The sequence below is a fragment of the Halichoeres trimaculatus genome, unplaced genomic scaffold, assembly GCF_033239565.1.
Source record: "Halichoeres trimaculatus isolate MK-OKI-2021-1 unplaced genomic scaffold, fHalTri1.1 fHalTri1_scaffold_9, whole genome shotgun sequence".
In the NCBI taxonomy this organism is placed as follows: domain Eukaryota; kingdom Metazoa; phylum Chordata; class Actinopteri; order Labriformes; family Labridae; genus Halichoeres; species Halichoeres trimaculatus.
Window position 1 is genome coordinate 14,685,852 of NW_027437188.1, and position 26,343 is coordinate 14,712,194.

Below are 26,343 nucleotides of genomic sequence, written 5' to 3' on the forward strand. Positions count from 1 at the left end.
CACAGTCTTGATGTTGCTATGGATTGAATGAATGAAAAAATACAATAATTATAAATATTTGACAGAAAGAGCAATGTATTTTCTGTCTCCCACCTCCAAGTCATGGTTTCAGACCACACTGTTATATCTGTGTAGCATTTATTTGAATAACAAATCCAAAAGTCAGGACCTCTTTCACTTCTCCTTAATGCAACATGCAGTGTTTTGTGTTTCTCACCAAAGCGCCATGTAAGACTTTTATTTAAGCTACTGAGCTTTTAGATCTACTTTCATATTTAAAATATGTATTTTTATTAACCAGTCTAGTCATATTATGTATGTCTCCAGCATTGTTGCAGTTTTTTGTAGTGGTTGTAGAGGTTGTAGTGTTGCAATTTTTTTTTTGTCTTTTAGCACATCAGTTATTTCCACTTTCCCGTTTTAAAAACTTGTTTTGTCTGCAAAGTGCCTCGTGTTATTTTCTAAACCATACCACAAAATGTTTTTTATGGACCTTTTTTTCTTAGATCAACCACATTTGATTTTGAAACATGAGTGTTATTTTTGAGAATCCGTTTAAAGGACTTTCATGTCTGTGTTGTGTTTTAATGGCTTTAAAGGTCATAAAGGCCATAAAACACACAACTTGCTGGGACTGAGAGTTAATTTAGCATGAGAGGGTAATCAGTGAGTGAGACAAGTAGAAGACCCTTGGGAACATTTGCGTTAGAAACTTTTTTTTCTAAACCAAAAAAAGAAAAGTTCAAAAACACATGTGCTGCAGTGTTATGGTTGGGGGAGAAGTATTGACATCCTCTTTGCAACAGGAAGCAACAAGCATCATGGGAAATACAGTCTGATTTTTGTACAGCCAGGACTGTTTAACTTTACTATAGAAGGCAGTGAATAGTTGCACTGGCCATTTAGACCTTACCTCTACAGTAAAAATGGGATAGCATTAAAAAAAGAAGATAACATTGCCCTTTATAAGTGAGAAAATATGCAATCCCTGTGCATTTGAATCTGCTGGTTAGCTTGTAAGTTATTAGATTAGCCAGATTTCCACAGCTTGCTCAGATCAGCTTTGCAAAAACTCTCAACAATTGCAAATATTCCAGGAAATACAGGTACCTCTCCACAGCCAGCTTACCCACTCAGCTAATCTGTTTTTTGTACAAATAGACTTTGTTTTCCCTCTACAACAAGTGTTCCTCTGTCACTTTTCTCTTGGTTGTTAAGATAGGCTTTGATAAAGACAAACCAGTGCTTGCTCTTAAACCTCACTGATCGTGAAGACAGGTCTGTGCAGGACGGGCTTTCCCTTTCTCTTTCACAGGTGTTGTGGAAATCAACATCGTGTTCTACCTTACTTTCCTGATTGATGTAGAGTTTTTAAGATTAATGGTCACCTCACTGGACACATCAGTTTGTTGTGTCGTTTGCTGTATTATCCACTTGAATACTTAGCAGTCAAATTCTGTTGTGTCCTGGAATCACAAAAAGCCTGATTGTAAAGCTGATCAAAGTGATGAGACACGAGGACACTGGTCCTGGAAAGGTTTTTATACCTCATGTACAGTTTTCTTTTTGGGCTGATTAAATATTTTGTCTGTGTTTTCACTGACAGTTTAGAAATATGCAAAACATGGTCAGACGAATTGCTTTCTTAAAAATCCTGCTGTGAGGGAAGTTTGAATGAGCAACTTTAGAAAATGTTAATGGCAGTTGGAATTTTGTCCTGGAATTTTTCAGAATTTCAGGAAAAAAGGCTTAGCATTCAGTAGGATATTAGGATTCAGTATGGTTTTCTGGTATTTATGTCATTTCAGAGGAAGATTAGCTCTTAGTATGCATGGTTTTCTTATACCTCCTTTGTCTCAACATCTTCAGACCCTCTGTACCAGCTATGCTTGTTGTTACAATGACCAAAGTCACACAACTCTTAATGAAAAGAAGATCCAGAAAGTGCCAGATCTTAAACATGTCAGGTTGAAATTGTGCACAGGACACAAAACATTTTTTAATTTGACTAACAGGTGCAGCCTTGATAGACACAAAAGTGAAACCACAAGTTAGTACGAGAATATCTCACTGAGCTTCATTGTGTTGCTTGAAAAATCAAGTACTAATTGAAACCATTAGTAAATGCTTTGCCACAGACTTTTTACAAAGCTCGGTCAGCTCTTTTCTTTTTCAACTAAGAAAAACCAAGGAAGAGAAAATCAGAGGGTCTTTGATTTCCATTTCCATGGCTGATCTTTCCCCAAGCTGTGTCATACATACACACAACCCCAAACTCACACTCAAACACGTCTGCCCTGCTGGTAACTGCAGCTTTAGCAGGGATACTGGACAATAGACAGCTTGTCTAAATGAGTGCGACACATGAGTTCGACTGTGTGCACGCATGAATGCCCATATTGGTGTGTTTAGAGTGTTTAGCAGAGTAGTGAGGGCAGTTTGGTACCTCACACCCCCGCCCACCGTCATCACTCCCATCCCAGAGAGGGTGAGTCACCAGCTCTGTTTATTCACAGGCTCCCTTCTTGTGTTCCATTGACACATTTTTCCATTTACTCCTCTGTAGAGGAGCACACTTTCCTCCAGATTCAACTTCCAACATCAAACCAGAGTAAACTGCCATCCTGTACCTTTACCTTTAGTCTCCCGAGGATTGCCAGTCATTTCAAGCAAAAAACAAAATCCACCTTAAGTTTTCAATGAGACTAGAATGCTAAACTTTCCCCACTTTTTTAAAGCTAGTGAACTTCCAAACCTAGCAATAGCAATAGCGCTTGCCAAATCCCATTTAGTCACCCAACTCCCCCTCAACAACTCGCCTTCTGAAGGAAAAAGACTCATGTTGTGTCCCTGAAAGCAAAAGTCTGTCTTTTATCCAACCTAATGGAGCACTTGTGTAATAGCTCCTTTGTTGGACAGTGCTTGTTGGCTCATTTCAGTTCCTTGAAGATATTCTACCTTCATGTTTTACTAAAGTTACCTCCAAAAAATAAGGCTCCCTTTCTTTCGCTTTCTGTCTTACCTTTCCTCTGTTTCCAGGCTTAAACAGCCAAAGTTGTCCATTTCCTTTAACTGTCTTTGGCAGAACTACCTCCTATAGTCTTCATCCCCTCATGCCTTTCCCCTACACCTCCTCCTTCAATCCTGTACTTCCTCTCTTTATCCACTCATCTCCGGCCTTCTTCTGCCTGCCATGTTGTTAACTTCCTCTCACTCTCTGAGTCCTCTCCTTCAAATGCTTCCACTTTTGTCCTCTTTTGCACTCCACACCTTATCTAGAGCACACTTCAAGCAACCAAACTAAAGGAAATTCGCCCTTTTTCTTGCGGAAGACACATTTAGAACCCTGTGAATGAGTGGGGATGAGCCACGTTTTTCTGTAAATACCAGCTTTTAAGCCAGGCTTTAAGGAGCTACTGTTAGCATAGTTAGCGTTTGGAAAGAGCCAATCGGGCTCTTTCTTCTAACCTTCACCTAGTTAGCTAAAGGTGTGTCAGATTAACGGTTTCTTTCAGCACCAACAACATTTTATTTCGTCATCAGCTGTATGCGTTTGAGTTGTGTTGACGTCAGTAGGTGTGTCCAATGCGTGCTTGCGAGTGTTTGTGCCAGCTTGTGTATCAGTGAGTGAGCACACAAACCTGTTGTGTCCTGTCAGTGTTGGCTGCGGTCACATTTCTGGATTGCTTAAGACATAGCCAGACTAATATGAGGTGAGTAATGACACATTTCAAAGACACTGAGCCAAGCTGACTGCAGCAATATAAATGTTGTTTTAGATGTTATAGATGGTTCAGGGCTATTAATAGTTGCTAGTAGTAGTTGACATGATCAGACGTCATTCATTTTTTACATGAAAGTCTGACTTAAAAGTTTTGTTTCAATCAACAAGTGTTTTTACTTTCATCTTTGTTGAGGGAGCTTTCATTTTTAATTACACACCAAACTGAGCCATTAGAAGTTCAAAAAAGATGAGTCAGAAATTTAATTTATCCTTTCACTGAATGGTTAAAACAAAAATCAGTAACCTTTCACACTCACACACACTCTCTCACACACACAGCTGCAGCTGAGAGCCCCTGCCCTGGCCATTGTTTCCACCTCCGTTCTGGAAAGAGCTGTTTCTTTATCTCCCTCCCTGGAGGAGCGGTTTGGTCCTGGGAATAGGATCATACACACCACCTCCTGTTTACCTCCCTCCCCAGCACATGTGTTCTACACACAAGCCCAAGGCATACACACTCCAAAGCAACCCAACAGTGGGCCCCAGCTTCCCAGATAAATACCCAGTTTGATGGACAAGGGTGCATTGTTTGTAGAAAACACCACTGGTCAATGGTCAGCACTGCTTAAGGTGAACCAAGGCAAAATTTGGTTTGAAATGTCCCCTACAGGCAGGTCTACAAGCATCAATAAAATGTTTTTTATTGAAGGGTGCATTAAGACAATCTCAGAGTCATTGGACGGGTTTCCTTCCTGCCAGTTCAAACCATTTTGATTGAGTGAATAAATGCCAATACACCGTAGTGCAAGGCACCACCCTCAGGTTGGAGAGCTAAAATGCTGCTATGCCAAGTTGTTATGGCTCACATGCAGTTTAGGTAGATGCAGAAAGTCATGCAACTTGTTCAGTTTTACTGGTTCTGGTTAATAAGCAGATGCCAGATGACTGTGAAAACTCAACAGGACTTGAGGACACTTTTCAAATGTAAATGAAATTCACTGACTACTAAGCTACCACAAAGCAATATCCCATGTTAGTATGGTTTCCACCTTCCAAGCAGAAACATAAAGGACACTCCCTGACAGCTAGGGTGCTCTGCAGGGGCCTGACCACCAATGGCCTGATAATTGGGTGGGGCACCAGTTGCGATATATTATTAAAAAATATATTGTTTTATTAATGTATCAGTGAAAGTGTGAAGTACTTATACTGTTTTACACAAAATATCTGCAAACACAAAACTGTGTAAAAGCAGATGCAACAATTAAATGCACATAACTTAACTCCATTAAATGCTTACAGAAAAGTTAACTTAAAATTTAACCTAAGATTACTTATTTACTCAACGTCAATTTATTGAACTATAATTTAGCAAATCCTTTGACACTGACCTAAATCAGTGTGTCCAGCCACAAATTTTGTTTTTGCAAAAAAAACTATGATATTTAATTGATTTTCTGCCTTTATCATCCTTTTTAGGGAAGTGGTTGCAATGGTGAAAATGGCGAACAAGCAAGACACTGACAGGTTGACATACAAACCAGGCCTTTAGGCAGCGTGGCGATTGAAAATCGTAGAGATTGACCAAAAGCTCAAACACAGAACCCCACTCTATTTTGAAAGACCTACACTGACATGTATCACTTCTGCTTACTTAAAACTCTCTCTTCCTCTCTTTCTGTAACTTGTGTCTCTTTCTTTTTGCTACATTTGCATGATAACAGAACAGCTTTGCATGACTGACAGTGCCTGGTGTCCCCTTGCTGTCTGGGGCTTTGCTGCAGGGAAGCTTAACTTCGCTATAGGACATTTGATTATTCAAAACAAACACAGACACACACACTCACACAAATTCACACACACACACACACACAGACACACACACACACACACACACACACACACACACGCGCGCGCACACACGCACACACACGCACACACACACACACACACACACACACACAAACACACACACACACACACACACACACACACACATTTCAACCACTAGCTCTATAGCCTTAGCTTACCTTTAATATTTTCTGTCCATACTGGGACCATTATTGCTCAGTGACATGTATTAGATTCATTGCTGTCTTGGTTGTATGTGCAGCAAATAGATGATGAAGTGGATTATGTAAGGGTAGAGTTTTAAATCCGTCTCAGCTAATCACATCACTAGACTCATTGTCCAAAAAACAGCTGTGGAAATAATGGTGACAGATCAGGATAATGGCTCAACAAATATGTTTTTTCAGGCATTGTGTTGATGTCTGGACAGACAAATTAACTCCATATACACACATCAAACCACAAACCTGTTGGCTGAGGTAGACTATGTTGTACATGCCTTACAGAAATATTTATTTATCAAGCTCTGCATGAATCTTTGTCGGTTTTACTGTAACTTCATAAATGTTGGCACTATATCCTATAATAGCTCTCCAAATTGGTGTTTGGTGAGGTTTAATATTTATAATGTGAACAACAAAAATTAAATACTGCAAGTCTAATGTTTATAAAAGTGTACTTGGTTATTCTTTGGTGACCTGGTTTAATTCACTCATGATTGATGGACATGCCTAATAGTAGCATTATGTAGTTAACAGTGTTGAGATTTAGCAGAAGAGCTCAACACTTTCTTGTAAAAAGTTTACATCGCTAACATTATTGATGGCCAAGACCAGTAAAATGAGGCCCAACTTTCTATAAAATAGAATTGTCCTTAAAAGATAACGCATGTGTTCCTTGGGCCCCTGCATTCCTCTCTTGATCTTAGTGAAGGAGACCTTATGATACTAATCCAGCGATTAGCACCGGGGAAAACAGTTTCATGCTATAATCCAATTGGGAGCAACAGCGGAGTACCAAGTGCCATTTTCAGGCTGTGAACATGACAAGAGTTTGTACCACAACTCAGAGCTTGTTGAGAGAGGAGCTCTGAAGGTTTAGGTTTATTAAACATATGTACAGTGATTCTGTTTGGAATCTGAGTAAAATGCATCAGTCTCTGTGAGAGTAAACTCTAATCCAAACCCTTTTGGGTTTAGATTGTGAAATGTGTGTGTAGTCAATAAGACTTTACACAATGAGTGTGAGGGCTGACATAGTGTGTTTGGTCAGTCTGAAGCATGCAGGGGATTCTTGGTTATGAAAGGAGTATGCAATAAGCACAACCTTACCTCAGAAGACAAACACATGACATCAATGTTAAAGTCTAGTCAGAGCAAAAAGTAAATAAAAAAAATAATGTATCCGTCTCAATAGCCTTTCATTCTTCGCACAGGCTCTGAGGAGGTCATGGTTAATTCTATGATACTTAACAAGACTGCACATGAATAGGTTACCAACAATTCTTCTTATTCAGTGATTACTGAATTCAGTATTCAGTCTACTGTTGATTTTTAATGTGTCATTTTAGCATTTTGTTGTCCTCATTTAAAGGCCGATGAATTATCCACTGATTTGAACCAAATTTCAACACTGACATTTGGTTCTCATCAGTTTTCAGACATTGGGTGTAAACAGCTCAGACCTTTTTTTTTCATACCATTTTCAGTTGATATAAACACAGTTAGTATAGTCTTATAACAAAAACATAATTAAGTGCATTTTATTCTTTATAAATAAATAATAAAAATGGGCATTTTTGGATTGTGTGGTATGTGAAAGCTTTGAGGCTAACTGGGCAGCTACCCTAAAATTTCCTCAAGAAGACTTAAAAAGGTTCACTACCTCCCTACTACCCTATTCTATAATTGCCATCATTACAGTTGGATCGACTGAAACTACATGCTTTTTGCCCTGATAGAAAAGAGATAAAAAATGCAGTGAACTTGAAACATATGTGTAAATGTGTGAGGATTCCTGTAATGCCTTGGCCAAAAACTGTCCAAATCGTGGATGTTGTAACAGTTTCTTTGTGTTATGTGAAGGAAAACTTTCACTTTTCAAGATCTTTTCACTGGTGGTCATGGCCGCCTTTTAAACAGGCTCACTGCATTACATTACCATGCTTTTTTGTTTGAAATATTGTGTCCCCGCCTTAGAAAAGTAAATTGGACTCATTTGCACTGACCCTTTGCTGGTATGGCATTAACTGTTTACACAAAACAAATATAACCAAGGGTAACTGTATTTAAATTAAAGCAATGTTTCAAGCTGAAGAGTTGGTTGATTACCTGCGCTCTCGAGTACATGCAGACACTAACTGAGTAGAACACAGAGACAGAAGGCTTTAATTTACTTATGACTACATTTTAATAGAACAAAGGTGTTTCAAGAATCAAAACAACAGCAGCTAACTTTGGTCAAAAAACCCCAAAAACACTGATTTATCAAACAACAGGATCTGAGCGCATATTCTCAAGGGTTTTGTTAGGGTTAGGGTTGGGGTTAGGGTTAGTTAATGAAGGATCTACAACCAAAGGAGACAGGATAGGAGTGAAAGAAGGGAAAGAAAACTCAGCATGTGGGGTGGAGAGGGGTTGACATAAAAGATGAGGGGATGACTCAGAGTGCAGTAATGTTGCTATTGTGTGCAGCACTAAATATCGTGTGCGTCTGTGTGTGTGGGGGCGGGGGGGATGTGCCAACACTGAGCGTGGATTTCTCACTCAAGTAGACAAATGTTGGATTATAGCTGAGAGCTCCTTTATTTGTAAATGTAGGAAGCTGTGAGTAGAGAATTAGGAAGCACCTGTGTTTACATGAGTCACTCACCGTTTTCCATCCTTACTGTCCATTGGCTTATTATTTTTGAAGGCCCTTTTAACAACACAGGAGCTTTTCCTGATGAGAGCTCAGAAGCAGCTTTCCCAAGTGACAAGAACATCACAGAGTAAATCATGCAGGTACAAAATAAGAAGATTTTAGCTGTGATTTCTTAACACATTTTTCAGGAAGTTATGTGGAGAGACTGGCCAGATATCTTAATGTAATTTTTGGAACCTGCATCTTGTTTAGTTAAGAGCTTCCCAATCCACGTGCCTCTGAGTACACAAGTTGCTTGAGTACATTACAGTCTTGGTCTCATGAAATCAGACACATCAGAGAGATATGACAGACCTAAAACTATGTTGCAGTTTAGGGTACAGCCAAGTTATACAGCTCTGTTCTCTTTCAGTATCAGTTCGTTTTACTCTACTGGTTTTTCTCTGCCTTTGTGCCTTAAGGGTTTTGATTGCTTTATGTGTAATTGCAGTGTTCTCTATTCAGCTGAACCCTTAGGAGTTTTGTTGCATGACTCTCTTTTACTTTCAAATTCCTGATTGGTTTGCTGGCGTCAGGAAGCACCAGTTATTATCAACCATCACCTTTTTCTCTGTGTGTTATTCAGTTTAAGGGCTGAATTTTGGACTGGGCGGCTTTCCTTTGCACAGAAGGCACTTATTAGCCAGACCAGACTGGTATTCTAGATATCATGATTTTAAAAAGTTCATTTTAATTTACCACAATTTCATCAACTAAAGGGAACTAGATCACTGCTTTGTGTTTGGATTTGTTTTTATAACTTTCCAAAAGACGAAAAAAGAAAGTCAAATTGAAACACTTAGCTTGTTAACTTGTTAGCTTGGTTGTGGCAGTCAGTGTAGCATCTTTGTTCTTACTTCATTGCTGATTTGATTTGTCCAAATTTCCTTCCCCCTTTATTTCTTCTATAGATGCATGCAGGCTTTCCTTCTCCTCTTGTTAAGGTCTATTTTCCATCTCTCCCTCATGTCATGAATCAGTGAGTTGTTCATTGCACAGAGTGGATCGACTCCAAGGATCTTATCAGCTTACCTGCTCAGAACCAAGCCAGAGAGAGAGACACAGGGGTGTAGGGGGTGGAGGTGGGAGTGGGCAGGGACTTCATACAAAGGCTGCTTCAGAGTGGCTGTGCATGTCTCCTTTATCCTCAGAACCCTCTCTTATGCCTGGTCATGGCTCTCAGGTTTCTCCCCAGTCCTTCATGCTTGAAGCAGAATGAGATGCTTTGTCCCTGTACCTGCTCGAGACTAAGCCATAGCCCCCCCCCCCCCTCCCTACATGCACACACACACACACACACACACACACACACACACACACACACACACACACACACACACACACACACACACACACACACACGATGTTGTTCAAGTCAGCCTTTTGACCTTTGACCTCATTCTATTATGCATCCACCTTGAGTTCTGCAGGTGTTGCATGCATAGATAACTAAATAAATAAATAAACAAATGGATTAAATAAGAAAAATAAAAATCCATCTCTCCACAAGGATAAAATAGAAAAGGGTAATTGTTTGAATTACATTTAAACAATTACCAGGTCTACAGTATTTTGTATCAATAAACCAAAAATAACAGTGAAACACACAGGAACATGTTTGACCCTGCAGCATGTATCCAACCCTGGCTGCTCGTATGCTCATAGGTCATGCTGTTGGTGTTTCCCCCTTTTTTTCCCTGCATGTTGTGTGATTCTGTAATGTATGGGAAAGAGACACACTACCCCTCCAGTCTCTCAGGTTTACTCAGTTATCTCTGGTATGCAGAAAACTAGCAAGTCAGGAATGTAAACCTGATTATGGCTTTGCTTTCCATGATGACACAAACACACACACAGACACGCATGCATAAACCATGAGCAAGGGGACATCACAATGACACAGTACTCACAGATGGGTACAGTCTGTTTGAAAACAGAACACATACCAACTTAAGCAAAGTACAATTCAATGCCTTTTCAGATGATAACCTATTTCAGGTGCTGAATTATTATGCAGTTATTTCCTTTTTGCTCAGTCATATAAGAAACTGTTGTTTCCACCATGTTCTAAAAGATATCTCAAAATGCACCAGGAAATATATAGTCATAAAGTGTTGAATGTGTTTGAATGAATAGTTTTGACTCAGTTTCCAGTTCTTTGTTAATCATAACAAGCATTGAAAGTGTGTCCCATCCTTACTCATATATCTATATTTTGGTTGTCATGGCATATCCTTGTCAATACCCAGGCCAGTAGCGGTAATAACTGAAAGTAAACTCACAGCCACAAAGTAGGATTACTAAGTACTTATTTGCAAACCCATTAAAACAGAAAAACTGGGGCACCCATTAGAGCAAGTTATTGTGCTCCTTTTTCACAGTTAATTTGGTAATTTGTGTTTTTCTTTCCCATGTTAATTACATACACTCAGAGGGAAAATGAACCTGCATTTATAAAGTCTGCAGAGCTTATTTTCTCTCATTTGTTTTTTCTAGTCGTAGCTATGCGTGTGTAAAAGGAAAGTCACACTGACTGACAAACTAAAACAACGTGAATGGAAGGAGCTCAGTTTTAGCCATCTTCAAGAAAACAAACTTTTAATTTCATCTGCTAAACCTATGTTAACACCTTTAATACACCTTGTCCTTGCCTCATGTCTTTCCTGCATATCAAGTTTCAACAGGAAACTCATTACATACAGGAAGACAGGAGCTTTTGCATTTGGCCTTTGATGTCTCCTCTAAGATCATGATCAACTGAATGATTGTTCATTATTTCCAACGATAAAATACTTCCTGCTGCAAAAACTCACTTTGAGTCTTCAGCCACCGCAGGTGATTATCTGTGTTGTTGTGAAGAGAGTTAAAAGTAATAACAATGAGGCTGAACACTTGATTAAATTGGGGTTTTTTTTGAGGGAGAGAGTGAATATATTTCAGTGCTCATGAGAGCACGGCACTACGTCACTCAGCTGTTCAGCTGTTATTCCCTGTGTACACACTATCTGTGTGTATTCATCCTCATTTTGTTTTCCTTCTTTGTGCCTGCCCAGCCCAGCGTTCAGCTGACGTCATGGGGATTGACTAATTCCTTGTCCTCCTGGCACGGAGCTGTCACTCGCTGCTGTTATTTATAGTGTGACGTGGGCACTTAAAACAAAAAAAGAAACAGGTCATGTTCAGTTTTTCTTTCCTTTGAGCCAACAAACTCTGCAGCTCAGGCATACAGGTGGCTAAGTGCACGGGGAGGGCAGAGATGGCTGTCATTTTTTTGTCGTCGTCTCCTGCTCGCTGAAGGCATGTGACCTCACTGTTGTTAAAAATAGAACGCCAGAACAGGCGACAAGATTTTTTTTGATCCCCAATGCTGTCAGCACAAAAGGAAAAATTCCTGCATTACGCCAAGTTGTTGTCAGGAGCTAATGAGGGCAGATCATTGACGTCTTTTAAATGCCTGTATCCATGGCAACCCTTCATTAGAGCCGCATCACTTTCACAAAGGTAGGGTGGTATTTTGTGGCCCCGTGCCTAACATGTCAACAAGGATGGAGAGTCCAACAATTAGGATCCATGTCTCAGGGAGAAAGTTGGGGCGTGTAAAAGACTTGCTTAAACACATACACGTGCACAAGCACACACACACACACACACACACACACACACACACACACACACACACACACACACACACACACACACACACACACACACACACACACACACACACACACACACCTACCCAGAGTTTAAGTGTAGGTGGTTAGCCCATGTGCGTATATGCATGCAGTGAAATGACTGTGCCAAGGTGTCACATGCATGCTAAACAATGTCCGTTGTCTGAAGGGATGCAGCGTGTTTCCTCCTGACTATAAAATTTCTGGTTTGAGTTCCTGTTGTGATAACCAGTTTCATGCACTCACACACACACACTCACACACAAAGAGGACCATGTAAGGCTATAGAGGTCACAATGTTTACAACCCGCACAGCGTTCAAAGTCACACACACGGCACGTTTCATATTTTATCCAAAGTTTGGGTTGATGGATCCTGCAGGGCTGCGAAGTGTCTCTATACACAGTGCTTTACTGAGTAAACACAGATCCTGCTCCTGTCGTCCTGTAACATTTTAGCTGGCAGTTTACTCTCCTCATGAAGAGCACAGTGACAAAAGCAACTAAAGGGTTTTAAGTGGCTCCCAAGCTTACCTCAGGGACAGATACCTGATACTTCAATCAACATTGTGTTTTTGGACGTTATTTCACTTTATAACTTAATTTCTTCATATTTTGTGTCCCTATCGAGTAGAGATAGACCGATATGGATTTTTTGGGGCTGATACCTATACTGGTTATTGGTAGGCAAGGAGGCCGGTAACCGATATTTGAAGCCGATAGTAATTTGCAGTCAAAGTGCAAATATTGGCGTAAAAAATTTTAAACAATAAAACAAACTCCAACACTTCACTGCATTGAAATGCTTTCAAGCATATGTTTATTAAACAGCTCCCAGACTTAGCAGCATGTTTTATAAAGTTAAATGAAAACTTAAAAAAATGAATAGCTAAAGTTTTCTTCGGTTAATTAAGTTTTCCAAAATATCTATGTAGCTGCAATAAAACTGGACAGAATTGAGTTTGTGCTACCTTTTACCAGCATGTAATGCAGTTGAATTGATTTTCTGTTAAGTTTTACATGACTGATTTTAAATGTTTTGAACATCTAGGGCTTCCACAGTGCAGAGAAGCATCAACGAGCAGCTCCTGAAGGTCTGCAGTTTAAAACATTTCTTATCATTTTTTAAGAGGCAGAAAAACGTATTCCTGTGGGTATTGATAAGAGGAATGATTTTTGTGACAGTGGAAGTTAAAATAAGCTCATAGACAGTAAGATAGTCACGATGCTAATTGCGTAAGCCCGTCAATGGGATTTTCCATTGACATTAGAATTATTGGCCTTCGGATTAAAGAAGTCCCCAAAATGCCAAATATCGGCCCGGCCAATAATCGGTCTATCCCTACTATCTAGCAAAGTCTTAAAAATTGGGCAGAATCTAGAAAATCTTGAAATGTCTTCAGTTTACCTCACTGTAAGAAGAAGAAGGAGAAGACATTTGCACTTTTCCTCTTGCGGATTACATTCTCACCAACATTTTTTGTCTTCCTTTATGTGTGTGTATATGTGTGCATGTGAATATTTTCTTCCGTTGTGGTAAATATCGTTTTTTTTTTTACATACTCCTTTTCCTCCTTTGACCCACTTATTTTTGTTACTCTTGTTACCTCACCTTTGAAGAGCTTTAAACCACATGCTTGAAGTTGCAGTTTCCCTTGATGTCTAGGTTATGAATAACATTAATCGCTCTAGTGTTGCTGAAACAAAGTGTTTGGGGCTACTGTCTAAGTCAAGAAGAGAATAAGGTTGTTTATGGTGTTAAGAATGTTTTTTATTTCAAACCTTCAGTTATTGTTAAATGGAAAGTGAGGCTTTGTGCATGTTGAGGTAAAACAAATGGAACTCAAAACTATACCAAAGTAGAGTGAGTCTTTGTGCCCATGTTCATAAAAGTAGAAAAGTACTTTTATTGCATGTTTGTTAGGCATGTGGAGTTTCTCTTCAAGCAACTGGAAAACTGATTGCTGACAGAGCAGTTGTCAGTTTCATTTGCATTTCAGGTATTACACTCTTAAATTAAAATTTGGTATGTTTTGCATCCTTGAAACAAGGCGTCCTTGTTAGCAAATTAAGCGCTCTGTCTGACAGCCATTCAACAAAACAAAGACAAAATCTCTTCTGCTTTGTTGATGAGTAATCACCTAAACATGCAGCCACTAAACAGCAGAACTTTGGCTAAATGGCACTGAAGCTGCTGCATTCTCGTGACTGTGAGCCTGTGTTTGCATGTGTGAGTGTATGTGTGTGTGTGTGTGTGTGTGTGTGTGTGTGTGTTCATGTGTGGTGGAAGGTGGCTCATACTGCTCTGCTGGAGGGGAAGTGATAGGGAAGATGAAAAGCAGAAGCAAGCAGCTTTCTCAGCAGGACATAAAAGTCTTTCTGTTCTTCACTTGTGTAGTATCTTTATTTACAGGGTGGCTATATTAAGGAGCATTGCTCTGCAAAGTAGAGGTCCTCAAAGTAGAATCAAAGATTGGTAATAAGTTTTGTGCTTGTGTGTCAGTATCAGTCCGTTCAAGAGGGGACACTTACCTACTGCAGGAGTGTTGAGATATCGCTGCTGCTGTTACATTTTGCTGGATGTTTTGTCATTAAACATGATCGTCTGAGTGTAAATTACATCCTTGCTTGTAAAAAGACTTTATTCCAAACCTTCTTTAATGTGCATGAAGTGACACAGTTACAAAGTTTAGTAAAAGCAGTTAAGAAAGTGGATCCCAAATAAAACTTAGAGACAAAAGTTGACAATAATTCTTTGTGGTTATGACTGGCATCAATGAGGGGCTGTTGTGGTGGTCACCAAAACCTGTTGAAACGTAAGCACAGAGAAGAGGAAATGGCAGCCTGCGCCGTGGCATTAGTGTTTTGAGTTCAAACACATTGTGCTCAGATTTCACTCACAAAAGCCCCGTTCCATGACATCATACTGTTATGATGAGGAAGATGTTTTTGTGTGTGCTGTACACACAAACACACAGTGAATCCCGTATTCAGTGTTTGCATTTCAGGGTGAGTTTGCGCAGGTGTACTTTGGTAATGACTATGACTTTTAATAATGTTAAAAAACTATCCAGACATTGATGCTTTGACAGTGGCCTCAGACTCAGCATCCAGCTTCTGTTCAAATTAAGCAAATAATAGCCGACAACTGATTGCTGTGTCCCCATCAGTCTGTGTTTTATAAACTGTGATTCTAGTGTTTTAAAAAAACTTTAAGATCTGCAGCTCAGAAACGTTCTTTAGGTTGTGGATTTTTTTTGACAGTACATAGAGACTTAATGTTTGTAGAGTTGGTGTTTCCAAAGCCCAGGATGCTTCATTGTTCAAGTTAATTCACAGTTTTACTGACTGTTTTATTGGTGTTAAGAAACCAAAAAACATTACATTTAAGAGCATCACTTCTTAAGACACAAGACATATCATGCATATTTATTTATAATTCTTTATATGTTTGCGAGTAAAAGCTAATTTCATTTACCTTAAAACCCCTGTGAGGATAAAAATGAGTGAAATAAATATGAAAAAATGTGTATTAGTCGCTAATGCCTGTCAGCTGCTGTCTCCAACGACTCCCAAAATCTTCTTAAAACAGAAGTTCTTCACAGAACTTTCACATTATTTGCAAGAAACCTAGATGGAATAATTTATTTGAGGTGCGCATTGTTTCAATATAATGTAATCAATGTATTTTGTTGTAATTGTATTTATTGCATGTTTTGAAAGCAGCGACATTGTTACTTATAATCTAGTTTAGTCCTAGTTTAGTCATATACAGTATTTATCCTGTGTATATCAATGAATTTATTACTTATATCAGCCGATATATCAGATATCAGTCGATTTATCGGCTTTTTTTGCCCCCAGTATCGGTATCGACATCGGCCACAAAAATCCCATATCGGTCGGGCTCTAAGATAATGTTAAAAAAAATCCACTCTAAAGTTGGTTGCTTTTATAAATAGCATAAATAACAGGTATAAATAGAATGTGAGAAATAGCGCTTTTTGTGTTTACTAAGATTAAATGACTTGTTTTTTTGTCTTTTTTCAGCATATTCAGTCACAAGCTGCATGGATACTAACCAGAACCCTGGGAATAAAGTTTCTTTGGGGAGAACATCCACACCCCTCACATAATTTGAGCTTTAATGTCACACTGTACTGTTGGTATCAAGAGTTTTTGGGGGAAAACAGTTAACTTCCATACTCTGACACTTCAACTAAACAGCCCATCTTCATTTCTAACAGACTTCAGCTGAGTTACTATATATTAACCAAAACAAAAGAAAAGACCACAGCATCAAACCTTTGGATATGGATTAGTCAAGTCCCTGAGAGAGAGAAGTACAGCTGGCTGACCTGGCTAACATTACATCAGCACTGAAGGAGGGAGCTGAACATTTCAGACAACATCTCAGAAAGGACAAGAGACAGAGGGCTTCTCTCAGTACTTCCTTTTTTCCTTTTCAGCTTTTTTCTCCATCTTGATCCTGATTGAACATAAATGAATAACGAGACTGAAGACTGAGTAAAGCTGGACAACACAGAGAAAAATTAAAGAGAGATATTGATGTTGGGAAGGTTTTTTTAAGAGAGTAAGACTTGGTCCATAATTTATTTTGCTCGTAATGCTTTCATAAATCCAAAGCGGTGCAGGCAACATAGGGAAACCTGATCCCTGGTAACCCAAAGAAACATGCTGTAGACACAGCCCTGTCTCCAGGCAAACCACACTACACTAAACCACAGTGTGTTCGATAACACAGCCTGCTCTTTTTCTGCAGACTCCACACAAACACACATCAACCAAAATTACTTCTCATAACCAAATATAACACACTGTGTACGCAATTTGTAACAATGAGACGAAAATTTAATTTTTCCTCATGTTTACACACAGACAGAAGTTAAATGTGACTTTTCTGCTCCCACTCTTTACTTTCACTGAGAACATACAGAGAAGAAAAATGGTCATTTACTCTGAGGTTAGGGTGGTTCTGGGATATTTGTGTTTTTCAGTGCGACCGTAAAGTCTTGTGGGCTGCCCAGACGTGCATTATGTAGGTTTAAGACTTGCTAAATGTCTCGAGTACCTCAGAGAAAGTGAGCAACAAGAGTTCAGGGTTAATTAAAAAACTGTATAGATATGTTTGGGGGTTTGTTGCCTTTAGGCAACACTGTACCATAATGGTCAATAATGAAAAAAGAGAGTTGTCAATTTTTATTTTCAACACATTTTTTAAACACTTGATGGCCTCAACAGTTAGCATTGCATGGGATAAAAAGTGAAAATGAAGCAGTGAAATTTTTAAAGAAAATTAAAAAATCAATGAATTATCAATGTATTTTACACCCTTTCTCAGTGGTGCCTGTCTTTATTCTGGTAATACTTGTCACTGCACTGTTACCCTCAGAGTCCTCATCATCATCATCCTCACAGTCACTCACTTTCAATTTGCATGGTTGCCTGCACCTTGTTGCCTTCATAACAACTCAACACTACTCTATCCTCGTAAACATCAGCTGAAAGTGTTGGTTCTACCTGTTTCTGTTTCTCCTTCCTTTCAGAGCCATAGAGTGATACTGGGTTCATTTTGTAAAGGAAAGAAAATGTGTGTGGAGATCCTCACGGAAACGGACATTAAATCTATTTAGGTGAAAACTAGTGGTACAAAAATAATGTAATGACCACTTGGCTTTTGAACATTTTGTAAACCCAAAGACAGAAAGCCAGAATATTGTCAAGGTGAATCCGTAATGGAACATTGTTGCCTCAGGGCAACATTTGAATTGTTACATGTTTCCATTTACTAATTAACAAATAGAGTACATTCAAATTCTTAGAAATTAAGGGCAACTTGCCTATTAATATTAGCATTTTTATTTTTCTAGACTGACAAAGGCTCCATGAAAAACTTATTTGGCAGTTTTGAGGAGGGAATTGGCTTAGTTGGTCCTTGCAAGAAAGTCTGCAAAAAAAGGAATTCTGCATGACCTCCAGAGGGTCATATGGCAAATATACAAATAAGTAAAAATTCACATGACGATGCACTGTTTGTTATTGACTGAAGTAAGTCATTTAGTGTCTCGAAGTGGCTATAGTAATAATTTGAGTTGTTTGGAACCTTGCTGTAGTTATGAAGCTAGCAACTTTTCTTTCATTTGCCTGTTGGTATGTAGACATTTTGAGTTCTCTGCATTTTTTCAATGAGTGACTGATATGTTTCTGTGATGAAAGTTAAAATACTAAATAAAACAATAGTAATACCAATGTATGTCAACTGCCACCATATCAATACAATATCTCTTGTATGTTAGCATCAAGCTAGGGCTATTTTGTTTATATCCTTTTCGGTAAATAAGGAGATTTATACCACGTTGAATGTATTGAATAGGAATCTCCTGTGATAGAGTAATGTACATTCCTCTGTGCATTCAGTTATTCACTAAAACTTTACATGGAAAATCCTGAATCAGAGTTTTCTTGAGAAACTGGTATCTAACTGCTGAGCTAAGATAGCCGGGGGGTATAGTCAGCGGAAGGTCTGGCCGCTCCGATGTAAAGTAAAGAATTGATAAGAAAACCCTGTTGCATTGAGGCGAGCAATGTTGATGGATTGAAACATTTCATATCAATTCTTAACAGGAACCGTTTTTGATACCCATCCCTGAACAAGATACTAAGGAGGGTTAAAAGTCTCATGCAGGACTGAAAATAATGTGCTTCTTTGTTTTCTCTTGCCATTGTTGTGAAGTGACTTAACTTTTTTATTATATTTTGCAAAATGAGATTTATTTTAACCACACACATTTTTATTTTTTTTTACATTTCCCATGGTGCCAGGTTGTCTAGGCTACTTCTCATCTGTGTTATCATCCTTTTTGGCGTGTTGTTTTAAGGATGTGAAATCTGTTAAATACATGGTGTGCTTGGGATGTTTGGTAAGAAAAGGTCCTTCTGCTGTTTGTGTTGTGTTGTAGACTGTGTGGTCAGCAGCAGAAGCCCACTGCTGGGGCGTGGTAGACTCACTGTGTGGCTTGGCAGAGGGACAAACCAGGCCTGCATTTCAGATGTTGTGATGTGGAGTGTCTGTTGGGAAAAGTGAGGAGATTTACATGGAAATGGAGGGGGGAAGATTTGTGTGTTTCTTTTTGTGAGCCAGGTACATCTGCTGGTAAGTGAGGAGGTGTGTGTGTGTGTGTGTATGTGTGTGTGTGTGTGTGTGTGTGTGTGTGTGTGTGTGTGTGTGTGTGTGTGTGTGTGTGTGTGTGTGTGTGTGTGTGTGTGTGTGTGTGTGTGTGTGTGTTGGTATCATTGTGTCGTTCTGAGGTGGAGACCAGGGTTCCTTTTCCTGTAAGTTGTTAGAGCGAGGCCAGATGGTGGATTTTGACTCCGCAATGGGAAAAACAACAGCACCAGAGGGAGGGAAGGGTTATTTTGTCTTATGTTCAAAATGTCAAACCTAGACTGTTTTCATTCTCCCTGATCTAAACACCCCCACTTGTAGCTGTTGTGTCCCATTATGTGGTGTGTCTGCTGGGCTGAATCAGACAATGTTAATAATTCAAGGGAGCAGGGTTTCCCTATGACAGTCTCCTCTGCTCTGCTGACTTCTGACTGACACACTCATCTCTCATATCTCTGAAAGGGCTTCATGGAAACATCTGTGGATGGGTGTTTGTGCACCACTGATAGGGAGATAGGATTAAGTTTCTCTTTTGTCTTCTGTTCTGCTTTGACCAAGTTGAAATTTGAGATTAAAAGATTAAAATGTAAATCAAGCCAGAATGTCCTCCGTATTTGCAGGTACATCTGTGTGTGTTTGTGTGTAGCTGTATGTGTGTGTAGCTGTATGTGTGTGTAGCTGTATGTGTGTGTTTGTGTTGGCTGTCTTATAGCCCAGAGACGAGGCAGGGCGTGATGGAGTTGGTTCAGGATATATTGTAATGTCATGTGCTTGAACACACAAAGACATTGCTGTGTACCTTCATAGACCATATAGGTCCTCTAGAGTACTGAATGTTCCAAAATGTTGAAGCTGATGTTGTCATTGGCAATGAAAATGAAAGTTTTAGGTGAAGTGGGAAATGTTTTTTTTTCTTAAGACATTGTATATAAGTCTTAGGTGTCCCAGCTTATTCAAACATCTGTCATGCAGGACAAATCGTCTTGTGCAGGTTAGCTTAGGGTTTATTTAATAACTTGCATTGATAGTTTTGAAAAAAAAAGAGGCATTTTGGCAGAGGCATTGAGAAATGATAATATTACAGGTCATTTTTTCAAAAAGGGTCAAATCACATCATAACTTGAGATGAGCATCTTTTTTCTTAAGTTGCCCATCAAATGTTTTTAAAAAATGTCTTCAGTGGCCTGGAAAATAATGGTCTCTTAATTAAATTAAGGTTTTGTGGTACAATTAATGAATTTGGACCATTTGAATGTAAACAGAAGGAAAGAGGGAAGTAACAGAAACAAAGGAAATCTGGCTAAATCACATTTCATATAGCCTAATTTTAATCACCTGGCACCTTGCTGTGAACATTTATTCCCCCCCAAAAAATAAATAAATAATTAAATAAATAACTAAATATATAAAAAAATAAATAAAAGATAAAAAAATAAAAATCAATATTACCATATCTGTACCATATCATTGTTTATGTGTGTTTTTTTCCGTTAACAGAATTATTTTATCTTTGACAGGCCAAATTGTTCCTCTTACAGTGTTGATTCATCAAATGCACACTGATTTTTTTAATCTTTGTTTTATCTTCTAGTTTCCAGAGTGCGGCTTCTACGGCATTTACGATAAGATTTTGCTGTTCAAGCACGACACATCAACAAACAACATCCTGCAGTTGGTGAAAGGAGCAAGTGACATTCAGGAGGGAGATCTGGTGGAGGTGGTACTCTCTGGTAAGAGATCAGCTCTCCTCCTTTTGGCTATGTATATTCATCCATCCATCCATCCATCCATCCATCAATCCATCCATCCATCCATCCATCCATCCATCCATCCATCCATCCATCCATCCCTAGTGATCTGTTGACAAACATAATCATAAACACAATATATTTTTATCTTCTTATCTAACATTATACAAACTCATTTCACTCATTACCGGAGTGGATACAAAGTGAAATCTAACTGAGACTAACTCAATGAAAAATGAGTTCACTAAAATGAAGAATGTCAGGTAGAAAGTTCTCAGGAGGGAAATTAAGACCCTGTCGCTAATGTTGTTAGGGGTAATGCAAAATATATATAAAAATATGGATTTAAAGAAAAGTTTTTGCAAGAAATTTTTGGATCCCCTTTTGACTATCTTCTAAAAATCTCATCATTTTAGGGACTCCAAAATTATACTTTTGAAGACTTGGATTACTCTTCAACCTTTCCAGCACACCTTAGATGTACCAATAACAATAATAATAATAATAATAAGAAGAAGAAATGTTATTTAGTTATATAGCACTCTAAACAAAGTTACAAAGTGTTTTACATCATAAAAGCAACCAGTAAAAAGAAATAGAAGAGCAGAAGTGAAAGAGAGGTAAAAGAGAAATGTGAGGAAAAATATAAAAATATATAAAAGGCTCAAAATCACCACCAAAAAAAGGAAGGAAAACATCTGTAAAAATAAAAATATTAAGGATTAAAACAATTAAAACAACAAAGGATAAAAAAATCTAAAAGGATTCAAAATACTGCCCATGATACTGTCAGTTAATAATGAAATAAAAATAAATTAAAGCAACTTTTTGACGATTAAAACACTCTCAGCTTAAACCTTCAATAAAAGCACATCAATAAAAATTTGTCTTTAAAAGAGATTTTAAAAAGGATAAAGAGTCTGCCATTCTGATCTCCTCAGGCAGTTGTATTACTGTGATTGGACGTGTTGGTCTTCCACCCAAACTTCCTTCACGTTGAGCTGCTACTTTTAGGTTTATGGTCTGTCAGTAATGTTAAATGATAACGTTTGTTTCAAATGCTTAATTTTCCATGACCTCAAGTTATCATCTCTAGATCCAGATAATGATGCTTTATGAATTCTTAAAATGACATCCATTTAGACATCCTCTCTTTTTAGTCATATGTCTCCCTTTATTGTCAGATGTTCTACAGAAATACTTTCAGTTCTGCAACGAGAGATTACTCTGAACTCATTCACTCTTTGCTTGTTTTATACTTTTAGGCTCAGACTTTTGGAAGAAATTCTCTTTTTTCATCATTTTTATGCTTTAACTGTGAATCAATCTTTATCTGCCAAGTTTCAGCAGTGTGTTTGTAGCTTGACTCCCAGTGAGACCACACTCTTTTTTTTTTTTAATTACTTTTAGCGGCTGCCACATTTGAGGACTTCCAGATTCGCCCCCATGCACTCAATGTGCACTCATACAGAGCCCCAGCCTTCTGCGATCATTGCGGAGAGATGCTGTTTGGACTGGTCAGGCAGGGGCTGAAGTGTGATGGTGAGGAAACTAAGAACTGAGAAAAGTTCACTTTGGTGTGATCCACATGTGTCAATATGAAATTTACTGAAACTGAATGTTTCTCACCCTGCACTCTCACCCTTTTTCTTTTGCCCCTGGCGCCCCCTGCAGGATGTGGACTAAATTACCACAAGCGCTGTGCATTCAGCATCCCAAATAACTGCAGTGGAGCCCGGAAACGACGTCTGTCCACCACCTCTCTAAGCAGCAGCCAGTCCCTGCGGCTCTCCATGACCGAGTCAGTGTACAGTGTTGGGACGACCTCCACCTGCTCAGAAGAAGCCAGCCTCGTCCGCTCACACACACAAATGGTACTGCTGGACTTTTCACACAGTTTCATTCTCTGTTCCAGGCTTCCGGGTAAAAAAGATTTGTAATGTGTATGACCAAATCATTTAAAACTTGTTAAAAGTTTAGATCCCAACTTGGGTAAAAATACTGAAAATGGGGTCTCAGGGTGAGAAGTAACTGAGAATGAAAAGAAAAGTAATTGTTTGGAAATCCAAGGGATGTCTGAGAAAGGGAGTAAAATTTTTTATATATATTAAAAAAAAAACTACTTCTACTACTTGTTGGCTGTTCTGCCAGTTTTCTTTCATTTTTTTTTCACTCCATCTTCTTCAGCAGCAGAAATTTCTTATAAACATTTTCTTAATGGAGTATATCGAGTATGAACTACCTGCTCAGCCTTTAACTGCAGGAAGGCAGTCAGAGAGTGGGTAGGCAACATAGTGCAGCTGTTTAGTAGCTAAAAAAGCTGATATTGTTCTACAAGAGTTGGTTGAAATCAAAAACAGAACTTGCTCTCTACCAATAATACAATACAAACATTTGACAGGTTTGCCCAAACATGACACCTAATGAATAATATTTTGTTTTGATGTGAAAATAAATAAGTACCCTGCACTTTTAACATAAGAACACAACTGTTTCTGTTGACCTGTAGGGTACAAAATGCCGTTATTGCAGATGTAAGAACAAACTCAGTTTAAAGATAAAGTCTCTGCTGCCAAGGTAAGATTGAAATTGTCTTGCAGGATATCACATTTCATTTTGCCATTTCCCTTCCTTTTCTGCCAGCCTCGAACTCCCAGTGACGCCAGACGCTTTTACACAGGCCGACCCGTTCATCTGGATAAGATCCTGATGAGCAAGGTTAAGGTGCCCCACACGTTCGCCGTCCATTCATACACGCGGCCAACAGTGTGCCAGTACTGTAAGAGGCTGCTTCGAGGGCTGTTTAGACAGGGCCTTCAGTGCAAAGGTGACAAATAACAACAATAATAATGATACTAAGTAATCTTAATGTTAAGTAATTCAGTCAGAACTCATTGTGTTTTGTTTCTTTCAGATTGCAAGTTCAACTGTCATAAACGCTGTGCGTACAAAGTTCCTAATGACTGCCTCGGGGAGACCATTGGAGGTGAGGGAATATTTTAATACAACACTTTCTTTATTTTTATATAAAACTTGGTATAAAATATACAAATGTATTTATATACAAAGTATATATATGTAAATGTATGTTTATACTTTTGTTTTATACTCCTCTAACCTTGCATGTTATCAGAGTCATAATCAGATGACTTAAAATCATAAACAATGTGACACAATATCTAACACGACTGAAACTCACTGCAACTAATGTTTTTATCTTCTCAGAAAACAGAAGTAACTGCGGTAAGTGTCATCAGAGTTAGAAGTAGTGATGGTAGTAGCAACTAGTTGTAGTTTTTGCAACATTTTGAACATATTTGCAAAAAGTTTCGTAATGTAAACCACTCCTTTGTTCTTGTTATTTTTCGTCGCTGCAGATATGTTGAGCCCCAGTGTGGACCCAGAGGTGCCTATGGATTACACCACGGAGTATGACGCTGCAGACAAGTCTTCGATGGACGACTCAGACGAGGCCTGCAGCATCCCTGGGTCCTTCTCTCCTGACAACAACCAGGATGGCACCAGTGGGGACCAGAAGTATGAGAAAATCAAATAAAGAAATATAAATAGCAAACATGCATTTTGACTTGCTGACGTTCTGTGTCTTGTCCTTCTTTTCCAGCGTTAATATCCCTCTGATGAGGGTGGTTCAGTCAGTCAGACAGACAACCCGTCGCTCCAGTACATCAATCAAGGAGGGATGGATGGTTCACTACAGCAATAAGGACACGCTGGTAAAATACCCATAGTTCCACATTTTTGTCCTCATACACACAGATTTAAATCTGTTTATTCAAGATACATGGATGCACTTTCTCAGACATGTTGCAAAAAAGTTGTTTTGTTTACTTTGTACTTACTCTGAGACCTAATGGGCCTTCTTGGGATTGGTCTATCTTTTCTATTACGACCTTGTTTATTTAGTTGTGCTTTCATGTATTGTATACTGCTTCCTTTCTTACTTTTGTAAGTGCATGTGTGTTTGTGCGTGAAAGAAATGAGACCTGAAGGTTGATGGTGGGTCCAGCTCGTTCTGAGAACAAAACAGCACTCAGTGGATGCTCAAATTCAAGCTAAAAGCACATTTCCAGACTTTCTTTTCTTCCCTTGTGCTCTCTTTAATGGACCCCAAAGAAATGTTTCAGCCTATCAAACCTTCCTTGATTTTTCTACCCACTGCTAACACACTCTATTCTTTCTCTTTTTCTTGTGTCTCCCTCTTCTCTTGTTGTTTCCACCTTTTTCTTGCAGCTCTTTCTCCCGCTCAAGCTTCTTCTCAAGTGGTCAACTCTTCTCTTTTGCTGGGCATCAACCTCATACTTAAATGCATCCAAATGGACCCCTAAACTTTGTCCAAATCCATATGTCATCCCTGGAACTCTGTTCGTTTTCATTCTTAACCTTAAAATATCCTGCCTTACTTTTTTGCTCCAACTGACAATACCTTACTGCACTCCCAACAGAGAAAGAGGCACTACTGGCGTCTGGACTGCAAGTGCATAATTCTTTTCCAGAACAACACCTCCAACAAATACTACAAGGTAAAGTGTACTTACCCCGCCAAAACCAGTAGTCTTGAATTATTGATTTAAGGGTTAAAACATTTTTTAACTGGACCATCTCTTCAGGAAATCCCTCTGTCTGAGATCCTGGAGGTTCGTCCTGCTGGCAAATTTACCCTCGTCCCCCCAGGCACGAACCCTCACTGCTTTGAGCTCATCACTGGCACAATGTGCTACTTTGTAGGGGAGGACCCCAACACCCTCCCCCCTCCATCACCCAACAACCCACCAACTCTCCCCCCTCAGACCCCTCCCTCTCCCAGCCAAGTTGCTCCTAACAGCGGCATCGGGCGAGAGGTGGCCAAGGCGTGGGAAAGCGCTATTCGGCAGGCGCTGATGCCATCCATCTTTCAGGACGCACCAGCTGAGGGGAACACACCTCACAGTAAGTTCGGAGTAGGTGGTGCATTTTGGGTTTTCTGGACCTGTTCCCAAACCAGACTCGAGTTATTCCAGACCAAATGTTAGGAAATCTACACGGCAAAATAAACGTGAACAAATATATTTTTTATTGTCTCTTCATCAAGAATAAAATAGTGAAGTTATAGTGCCACAACATTTTTTTTAGCTTTAGTTATGTTATCTCAAGATGCTTGGTTGTAAGTTACAGCCTTGTAAGTACTCAGTCTTTAATGCTAAGCTAAGACTAACCTAACTGTCTTAAGTTTTTTTTTTTCCTGAGGTTGAGCACAGATCTG

At 39.0% G+C, this 26,343-nt stretch overlaps 1 protein-coding gene across 2 annotated transcripts in view; it reads left to right on the top strand.

Annotated features, from left to right (window-relative positions):
* The window catches only part of prkd2 (protein kinase D2), a 35,758-nt gene that overhangs the window by 2,105 nt on the left and 7,310 nt on the right, over positions 1–26,343 (top strand). Inside the window, exons 2-11 of one of the 2 annotated variants that reach the window (XM_074679658.1) lie at positions 20,927–21,065; positions 22,494–22,625; positions 22,758–22,957; positions 23,727–23,910; positions 23,998–24,069; positions 24,309–24,326; positions 24,461–24,620; positions 24,706–24,817; positions 25,547–25,624; positions 25,712–26,030. In XM_074679658.1, the coding sequence (XP_074535759.1) occupies positions 20,927–21,065; positions 22,494–22,625; positions 22,758–22,957; positions 23,727–23,910; positions 23,998–24,069; positions 24,309–24,326; positions 24,461–24,620; positions 24,706–24,817; positions 25,547–25,624; positions 25,712–26,030 (1,414 nt within the window). The remainder of the gene's footprint in view (positions 1–20,926; positions 21,066–22,493; positions 22,626–22,757; positions 22,958–23,726; positions 23,911–23,997; positions 24,070–24,308; positions 24,327–24,460; positions 24,621–24,705; positions 24,818–25,546; positions 25,625–25,711; positions 26,031–26,343) is intronic. The other variant, XM_074679659.1, reaches the window with a different exon arrangement.